Source organism: Sus scrofa, chromosome 4, assembly GCF_054392235.1.
Source record: "Sus scrofa isolate SSC_HxYL_T2T_F1_AM1 chromosome 4, Sscrofa_HxYL_maternal_Yorkshire_Landrace_v2.0, whole genome shotgun sequence".
Taxonomy (NCBI): Eukaryota; Metazoa; Chordata; class Mammalia; order Artiodactyla; family Suidae; genus Sus; species Sus scrofa.
The window spans coordinates 39385978-39395944 of record NC_139386.1 but is presented as its reverse complement, the minus strand read 5'-3'; the positions used below and the strand labels follow the sequence as shown (position 1 = coordinate 39395944).

The following is a 9967-nucleotide window of genomic DNA, read 5'->3' as shown; positions in this document are numbered from 1 at the left end:
AAACAAGAAATCAGAAGAAGCCCTTTGTAATAAAACCAGGCGAGAAAGGGGCAAGGAACTCTCAGCATAGCAAGGATTACTCCAAGAAGCCCTCAGTCTCCAGGTAATTAGAAACCTCTGGAGCCTGACCCAGAGGCCAGAGAGTCAGGGAGGTTTCCTTTAGCCCCATATGGAGCTCAAGCACCTGAAAGCACGACTGCCCTCCATACCTTTGGCATTCTACCGACCTCTAATGGCAAGGCTCTGGGTGCCTTTTTTCTTTTTCTTTTTTTTTTTTTTTTTTTTTTTTTGGCTTTTTTGTCTTTTTAGAGCCTCACCCTTGGCATATGGAGGTTCCCAGGCTAGGGGTCTAATCAGAGCTGTAACCGCCGGCCTACACAGAGCCACAGCAACACTGGCTCCAAGCCTCCCTCGTCTGTGACCTACACTACAGCTCATGGCAATGCTGGATCCTTAACCCACTGAGTGAGGCCAGGGATCAAACCTGCAACCTCATGGTTCCTAGTCGGATTCATTTCCATGGCGCCACGATGGGAACTCTGGATTTTTTCTTTTTCGTTGAAAACATTCAAATTTGAAAGACTCTACATAAAGATCCCAATTACTCCCACTCCTTTTCTGAAGAGGGAGCGACACTTGGCCTAGCGTAGGGCCCCCAGATGAACAACGCGGCACTGCAGGACAACTACACACACACACACACACACACACAGCACTGCAGGACAACTGCACACACACACACACACACACACAGCACTTCAGGACAACTGCACACACACACACACACACACACACAGCACTGTGGGACAACTGCACACACACACACACACACAGCACTGCAGGACAACTGCACACACACACACACAGCACTGCAGGACAACTGCACACACACACACACACACACACAGCACTTCAGGACAACTGCACACACACACACACACACACACACAGCACTGCGGGACAACTGCACACACACACACACACACACAGCACTGCAGGACAACTGCACACACACACACACAGCACTGCAGGACAACTGCACACACACACACACACCCTCCACTGCTCCCAGACAGGCAGAGAGAGGCCATGAAAAGTCACAGGGAGAAGTCAACCATCTATCAGACACGGAGAGAGGCCTTCAGGGGAAACGAACCCTGCTGACACCCGGATGTGACTTCTAGCCTCTAGAAGAACTAGAACTAGAAATAAATTTCTGTGGATTTTGTTTTGTTTTGTCTTTTTAGGGCCATACCCTCAGGATACGGAGGTTCCAAGGCTAGGGGGTCAAATCAGAGCTGTAGCCAACAGCCTACACCACAGCTCATGGAGCGTTAACCCATTGGGCGAGGTCAGGGATTGAACCTGCATCCTCATGGATGCTGGTCAGATTTGCTTCCACTGAGCCATGATGGGAACTCCTGTTGTTTAAGCCATCCCGTCTGTGGTCCTTTGTTATGGAAGCCCTACGAACTTAGACATGCATCCCTATGAAACAAATATGGCCCACTTCACAACTTTAATTAGCAGCCTATCCCTAAAGCATGTGAATACAAACTACTTTTTCGATTCGTTCTTGCATTCAACACTCGAACGTCTATTATGCCTCAAACACCGCACATGTGATTCAAGCCCCATTATATAAACCAATTTTATTTTCTTGTTTACCAACCCACTTCTAGTTTTTTTTTCCCATTTTCTGCAGGGCAGCTTTGTGTGGTTATCTGCTGCTGACTCTTCTGATTAATGGAACATGGTCCTTATTATGGATCTATTACAAACAGCATCAGAAATGCTAGTTCTCAACCCTGGCTAGACATCAAAATCACCTGGGATGTTTTTAGAAAACCTGTACCTGGAGCAGTCCCTTCCCCTATTCTGATTTAGGTGATACTGTGTGGAGCTCTGCCAGTATGTGTCTTCTTTCTTTCATCTTCCCAGATAATTCTGACGTGCAACCAAGATTGAGCACTGTTACTCTAATCTAAAAGGTCCTTGAAGGTCACCTCCTTTGCTACTTAAAGTACAGGGCACAAACCACCAGCACCAGCATCACCTGGAAGTGTGTTAGACTCTTGTGTAAAATCTCAAGTCCCACCCCAGACCACCGCGCCACAGTTCATATTTCAACAGGATGTCCCACCTCCCCACACAATTCAGAGGCACACTAAAATCTGAGAGGCACTGGATTTCCACTAGAATAGCCCGGAAAGCTTGTTAAAAAACAAGACTACCTGGCTTCTTCCCAGAACCACAGACTCTCAATCTCTGATAAGGGCTCAGGAAGCAGAATTTTATATATTCTTCTATAGCTAGTCACCCAAGGGCCTGAGGCTTCAGAATCACTCGTGTATGTCACAGAACACATACCCTTAACTACCTAGCCTCTGCTTATCTTTCTAATTTTCTTTTGAAAATAAAAAATATAACAGAGGGAGTTCCCATTGTGGCACAGCAGAAACGAATCCAACTAGGATCCATGAGGATGTGGGTTCCATCTCTGGCCTCCCTCAATGGGTCGGGGATCTGGCACTGCCATGAGCTGTGCTGTAGGTCAAAGACACGGCTTGGATCCTGCATTGCTGTGGCTATGGCTGTGGCCAGCGGCTGCTGCAGCTCTGATTCTACCGCTAGCCTGAGAACATCCATATGCCACAAATGCAGCCCTAAAAAGCAACAACGACAAATTAAAACAAAAAAAAAAAAAGGGAAAAAAATGTAACAGAGATACAGGCTTTTATTTTTCCATCACGCATGCAGGCTTACAACTATTTATACTGTTTCAGAACAAAGAAATAATTGCATTATTACCAGGGTGTCAAATTACCAAGACAGACAACCAGTTACTGATTACTTTGGGGAGCTTATTTTTACAGAACACAACAACAATTTCCAAATTATAGTTCCAAGCCCAGAGTTACTTTATGATACCAGGACAAGCTGATAACAATTCTAATAGTCACACAAGCCTCGTCTTACACAGGAAAAAAGACTGATACTCTGGTGCCTCGGGTGAGCACCTGATCAAAGACCGCGAGGTCTCTGAAAGAGTTTACAACACAACAGTCTCTCCTTTTGTGGCTGCAGGAAAAGGCAGCATCCCTGTCATCACTTTTTGAGACTTCATGTTAATTCTGAAGACTTTCGTTTCTAAGGCTCATCTCTGGAACTTCATTAGTTTAACATGAAAAGCAAAAAGCAGACCTGATATGATAATGGCAGTGCACCCCACCACTGTCACCACCAAAAGAGTGTCCCAATATCCCAAAGCAGTCCTGGTTGAACTGGCACAGTGTCTTGGACTTTCAATAAACAATATAGGCGGGGAGAGGGAAATACAGATGAAACCAGGTAATCATAATTGATAAAATTGATGTAGCCGGGTGATGGGCACGTGGGGTCCACGGACCATCCTCTCCACTTCTGCGCATGTCTGAAAATGTCCATAATAAAGAGGAAAAAGTTAAAAAAAAAAAAAAACAAACACACACACACACACACACAAAACAACAAAAAAAGCAGACCTGTACAGCTCTATTCTCCCATTAGGGAAAAAAAAAAAAATGGGGAGGGAAAGTGGTTAAGATTTACTTAGAGACAAAATAAGCAGCATATAGCTTAATCTTCCACATACACAAGGCCACACCTAGAACAAAAGAGAAAGCATCCAAAGTAACATTCTTCTGTTTTTGGTTTGCTTCTGTGATTTATACAATCCACTGATGATGAGATGGAGACTGGATAAACTCTGGGCGTACCCCCACATTTGCCCATGACCCCCTTTAACTCCCCCATCTCGTCCCCTCCACCACGGAGAGAGGGGTGTACTCTCCCTGAGGCTTCACAAGCCATTTCAATCGGCTCTTCCAGGCCTACTCCGCACCAGACTCATTCCCGCTCTGTTTCTGCTCCAACGCCCCTTGCCCAAAACACCCTCTCTACAACCCTGAGTCAACTTAGCCCTTGAGGACCTCAGAACAAGATGTCCCATGGGAAAGGGAAGCTAGGGGGAGGGCAAGGATGGATTCAGTCTTACTTCTCCAGCCTCAGGGAGGAGAGGGAGAAAGGGGACACAGACAAGCTTGGGCAGGGAGGGCCCCGCTCAGCTTTTACACCCACCAGAAATGAGCCCTGGGGATTCAGAACAGACTCTGCTCACCCCTATCCCCATGCCCCAGGAGAGAGCCTTGGGATCCCCCATACTGGAGCCCAAAGCCTGCTCCTACAGATACTTAAAGGTCGAAGTGAGGAGAGCAAAGGATGGCTGAGGGCAGGAAAGCTGGGGAATGAGGTTCCAGAGGGCTAGAGGTTACCACAGAGGAGGAAACAGCAGGAGGCAACTGGGTCTTAGGGGCACAAAGAAAGGTGGGAACAGGAGTAACACTAATCCACGACACCGCTGCCTGGGGGGGGTTATCGTTCTCGCAGATGCGCAGCCATGAAAAGAATTTGCAGAATTACAGAGTGTACCAAGGAGTCAGGAGCAGGGTGTGCCCACAGACCCTCTGGCCTTCTGGCTCCTCTACCCTCTTGCAGCCCTTTGTGAGCATGTGCATAGCACGTCCCCAGCTATCTCACCAGCTGGGCATAAAAAACCTTGGTTTTAGAATTGTTTTGTTTTCTCCGAGCTGTGGTACCACTGAAACAAAACGGAAAGAAAGAGAAAGGAGGGGTGGGGGACAGGACAAGGAGATCGAGAAGGAAGGAAAGGCCAAGAGGAAGAAAAAGAGGGAAGGAAGAGCAGGAAGAAGGTGTGAGATGAAGTAGACACAGGCCCAGAGATCTAGAAATACCGCTTCCCCAACAACCCCACTAGAGCGCTCTCGTCATGTGTGAAGAAGGGATGCGGGGAGTCCACAAAGGTACCTAGACTCTAGATGAGTCAGTCCTCACCCTCAACTGGAACCGCAGCTTGATTTTCAGTGAGCACATGTCTACACATACCAGCCCGCCCATCAGTCTTGGAGCCAGTAGGGTTCTTAGAAGGCTGGAAGGAAGGGGAAGTGTCTCATGCGCCGGCAGCGGATCTGGGTCCACAGGCAGTTCTTGAGGTCCTTGTTGACCAGGAAACCAAGTGGGGCCAAAAGCAACCTAGACAAAACTCAATGGTCTGCTAGTAATGAGGCATGGTGCAGACCTTGAGCGAGGTTCCACCAGAAGAAAGGCCCAGAGGCAGGAAGAGACACTTGATGGTACAGAACACACCACATACCGCTTCGGACCCTTAACCTCATCCATGTCCAGGAGGGCCGTGTGGGCCCCTTGGCCAAAGCCAGAGATCCTGTGGATGGCACCCTGGCTGGTGACCCCAGAGCCAAAGAACAATCAGTTTTGGCTGGGAGCCAATACCATGTGCCCTAGCTTCATTTTGCAGTGGGCAATAGAAAAGCTTGCCATGGATGTCATGCATGGCCAGCATGAACACTAAGCCCAGCAAGTCATGGGCCCTGAAGTAGCAGAGCTTGAGGATGCACTGGTCCTCTTGTTGGATGACTCATGAGTGTCCACGTTAAAGACAAGTGGGAAAGGCCAGAGCCAAGAACAGGGTCCAGGCAATGTAGATAAAGGCAGCACACATCTGAATCAAGTGTGTTTAACATATGAACAGTAGGGGTGAGATCACGTAACGTGTGGCACTAATGGAAAAAGAAAGAACGCCATGGGGAGGCAACAGAACATGATCATAAATGCCATATTCTTGTAACAGAAGTCCAAAGCGAATACAGTGCACAGAGGCCAACACGAAGAGATGGCAGACAGCCAAACACATGTGGTCAGCCAGGCATGGGTCCAGCAGGAGGTAGGAGGGAGACTTGTGCAGGCTCAGTTGGACTTGTTGACCCCAGGCTCAGGGGTCTCCACTGGCTGCCTTGTTGGACCTGGCCGGCCCTCCTTTCCTTTCTCTGCACGGGCCCCTTCACTCATCAGGTAGTACTGCAGAGGATTGGGCCACAATTCCTCGTTGATTATCTCCACAATCTTGTCAGACTCAATGGAGCTGTGGTTGGAAAACCACCCAAAGAAGCTCCGGCTGTTGTCTGGGTTGCCCTGACTTAGGGTCTGGAGATCATGCCCTGGGAGCCACTGGATTGGAGTTGAACGAGACACCACCTGGCCGGATGGACCACAACCGTATTCCTTGATGAGCACCTTATTTTGGAAATAGGGGTTGCGCCCAAAGTAGAACTTGATTTTGTAGCCCAATCTGGCGAGGCCAAGCTCTTCCACCTCCAAGCTATTCAAGTAGCCGAGTACCTCTTTATCTTGGTTGTTCAGAAAGGACGAGAGCTGGGGGTGGTTCTGAAACGCCTGCCCCCAGAAGCCTGGGATGTTCTGGATGAGGAGGTTCCGGCGCTCTAAATGATGCAGGCGCAACTGGCCAAACTTGCGAGAGAGCCGAAGGTAGGCCCTGTCCGCCTGGGCGTTCATGGTCTCCAGCTTCAACTGGACGTTCTCCAGCGTATCCATGCTGCCTTCTGTCGCTGGAGGCCCCGACCCTGCATCTTTCTCCATCTTCTTCTCCTCTACCACTGGAACGGAGGCAGACTCCCCAGCAGTCCCTTTCTTCGGCTTCCCACCGGCTACGGCCGAAGGCCCCCTCCCCGCTGCGCTACAGGTATCTGAGGCCTTCTTCCCAGCCGGGCCGCGCCGATTTCCAACGCGGGGGCCATTTTTCGGTCTTCCCACGGTTCCCACGGTTCCTACGAAGACGGTGTCTGTCGTCAGACGCTCCGAGAGGGATGCGGCCTTCCCCTGGCCGGGCCTGGTCGCGGCCTGCCCGCGATCCCCCGCAGCCCGGGCCCGGAGCGCGAGGCCACAGTCCAGGGGGAGCCGACAGGCGTCCTCTTCCCCGGGCCGGCGGGGCGGCGCGGGCGCAGCGGTTTCCAGGCCACCCCAACCCGCGCCAGCCTGCACCTGTGCCGCCTTGGTCTCCTCCCCGAGCCTCTGGCACTGTGGAGGGTCCGGGTCGCGTGGGGCGTCATCAGGAGCAGCGCGGACTCGGCCTTTGGCGCGGCCTTTGCCCCGGCTCTTGGCGCGGGAGGACTTTCTACCCCTACTTCGGCCGCTCATGGTGGTAGCGGACTCGGCTTCAAAGCCACGCTCCGACCCTGCGGCCCCTGGCGCCAGCTCGCGGTCCCTACCGGCGGGCCTCTCCATGGCAACCGCCGACGTCACGACTGCACGACTATACCATCGCGCGAGGACGGGATGCGCCCGGTGATTGGCTCCGCCGCCGCAGCTGCGCACCAGCCGACCCTCGCAGACGCCCCCCCACCCGCATCTCACCCCAGCTCCCTTTCACTGTGAGCGGAGGGTTTGCTTCCGTTTGGTGTCTTCCCCCAAGTCTCAGTTGTGCCCTCGGCGGGCCCCTCACACAAAACACCCTCAAGACAGCCATCACATCCGTCCCTCCCATCATGGGCTTTCTAAACTAAACATCTTCAGACCATTCACCTCTCTGCTGTGACTTCTATTGTGATGAAACTACTGCTGGTCTTTATGTCTGATCTTTGAAAACCTTTGCTTAGAGATTTGCTCTGGTACCTTAACTCCAGGGACTGTAAAGGTAGGTACCATAATGCCAGAACCACCAGGCGATTTGCTGCGCGGTGGAATGTTAATAGTAATTGTACAAATAAAAACAACTAGTATTTTGGGACAATCGTTATGTATCCGGCACTTTACTAAGTGCTTTATATGCATTTTCGCAGTATATGATGGAGGTATTGTTACCATTCTTATTTTCCAGATGAGAAAACAGTGGCTCAGAGAGGCCAAGGAACATTCCTGAGATAACACAGGAAAGGATGGAAGCACAATTCTAACCCAAACCTATCTGACTCAACCTTTGTTTTATATTCCCAAGTGGCTAGTTCTTCCAGACCTGCTCAGCTGTAAACTCCTGCACTGGGTCTTCAGAATGCCAGCCTTGCCTCTTAAACCAGCATCAGCAGAGCACCTCTGCATCCTGGGACCATCACCCGAGTCTTCTAGCTGCCTCCGGTGTAGTTCAAGCTGAGCTATCACTCAAAGCACAGGGCCAGGAATGAAGGCTACAAGTCAGAACTCCTGTAATTGGAGGAAGACAAGAAAGTGCTCAGAGAATTCTTATTCAAGGAGCGGAGCCAGGCTATCCAGGTTAAGATTCAGAAGCAGAGCCTCCATAGTGTTGGCAGGGAGGAGGCCCTAGAAACATCTCAGACCCTTAATTGAAAGAGCTGGACAACCTATCTCGTATTCCTGAAAGAGCCCTGGACTGTGCTTTTACCAGCCAGGTGAAATGGTGAGGCCAGTGATGAGGTTGTGACCAATGTGAAAGTTTTCGGGTTGTCCTTTTAAGCTCAACAAGCTCAAAGGGAACAAAAAGGCCCTTGCAGCCAGCTAATGGAGATGTGAGCCCCAAAGTCCCTGGGTTCCCCATACCTCTTTACTCTCATTGCTCAGTGTGTGGTGGTGGCCTGGCAGCCTGGCATCACCTGGTAGCTTGTTAAAAATGCAGGATTTCAGGCCCCACCCCAGACCTACTAAATCAGAATTTGAATTTTAGCAAGATCTCAGTCGATTTGTATCCATGTTAAAATAGAAGTTTAAGGAAAATAGAAATTATTTTGATACAAGTGAGCCTTATTTTAAGCCACCCAGACACAAGTGACTACTGACTTTCTCAAAGGCTCTACAGTGGCTTGCAAGGCTCTCTAATCTGTCAAATTCCCTTTCTGCCACTACCCAACTTACCTCTCTGACCTCATCCTCTTCTCTCCCACCCCCCTTCCAACTACACTGGCCTCTGTACTGTTTTTCAAACTCAGTAGGTAGGCTCCTGACCCCGGGCCTTTGCACTGGCTCTTCCTTCTGCCTCCAGTGTTCGTCCCCCAGAACATTGGCCATCTTGGTTGGCTCCCTTCACACTTTGCTTACATGTAACCTTCTCAACAATCATCCTATTTAAAATTGCCACCCATACCCATCCCTCTAACTCCTTCTTAAAAAACTTCTTTATTGGATAAAACTTGGAATGGATTTACAAGGAGATCCTGCCGAGTAGCATCGAGAACTATGTCTAGATACTTATATTGCAACAGAACAAAGGGTGGGGAAAAAAATGTATACATGTAAGAGTAACTTGGTCCCCATGCTGTACAGAGGAAAAAAATTAAAATAACAAAACAAGGAAAAAAAACTTCTTAGTATTTATCACCTTCCAACACACTATCCCAATTCTTTATTACGTTTCTAGTTTAACGGCCTCACCTCTCTGGAATTCAGCTGCACGCAGGCAACAATCTTTGTCTTGTTCACATGTGCCTACAGTAGTGTCTGATGTAAAAAGCACGGAATAAATAAATGTTGAGTCAAAGAACCAAAGCAGAGTTTTTTAAAAATGAGTTTATAAATTGATTGTCTGAAATCAGAAAGCCCCCTTTTTCCCTGCAGAAGCAATTTGATAGATGAAGGTTATATATTGAAATCAACACATGAAACATGTTAAACTCATAATTCAGCCAAAAATGCATCTTTTAATATGGGCACCATTCAGGGACAGTCTCAGGTGAAAATCTGGAGTGATGCTTTTTAAAAATTAAGAGAATTAATATTTGACTTAAAAGGGATCAAGCCAAGGATTAGCCTAAATTCTTGTCCATGGCCCTTTCATAACTGCTTCTTCCAAAGGCCTTCATGATCATCCCAGACTGCAGTTTTGTGCCAGTCCTTGTACAGAATTACCTCTTAAACTAGATAACCAGATTCTGGAATTCTTTTTTTTTTTTTTTTTTTTTTTTTTTTGTCTTTTTACTATTTCTTGGGCCGCTCCCGTGGCATATGGAGGTTCCCAGGCTAGGGGTCCAATCAGAGCTGTAGCCACCGGCCTACACCAGAGCCACAGCAACGCAGGATCCGAGCCCCGTCTGCAACCTACACCACAGCTCACGGCAATGCCGGATCCTTAACCCACTGAGCAAGGGCA

General features: G+C 49.1%; 1 protein-coding gene across 3 annotated transcripts; it reads right to left on the bottom strand.

The window, feature by feature from the left end:
• Positions 1-2719: 2719 nt before the first annotated feature.
• On the bottom strand, positions 2720-7155 carry TSPYL5 (TSPY like 5). 3 transcript variants are annotated; one of them, XM_021089070.2, is made up of 2 exons: positions 4867-7155; positions 2720-3433 (listed from the first exon to the last, which is right to left on the bottom strand). In XM_021089070.2, the coding sequence occupies exon 1, from the start codon at positions 7069-7071 to the stop codon at positions 5824-5826; it is 1248 nt and encodes a 415-aa protein (XP_020944729.2). In that variant the 5' UTR covers positions 7072-7155; the 3' UTR covers positions 2720-3433; positions 4867-5823. The 3 variants fall into 3 exon arrangements, with proteins under 3 accessions (XP_020944729.2, XP_020944730.2, XP_020944731.2); XM_021089071.2 differs by having other exon boundaries at positions 4894-7155; XM_021089072.2 differs by having other exon boundaries at positions 4945-7155.
• Between the last annotated feature and the right edge of the window lie 2812 nt (positions 7156-9967).

Coding starts and splice junctions, on each gene's coding strand:
- TSPYL5 (XM_021089070.2), bottom strand. CDS start 7,071: ATGAGCGGCCGAAGTAGGGGTAGAAAGTCCTCCCGCGCCAAGAGCCGG.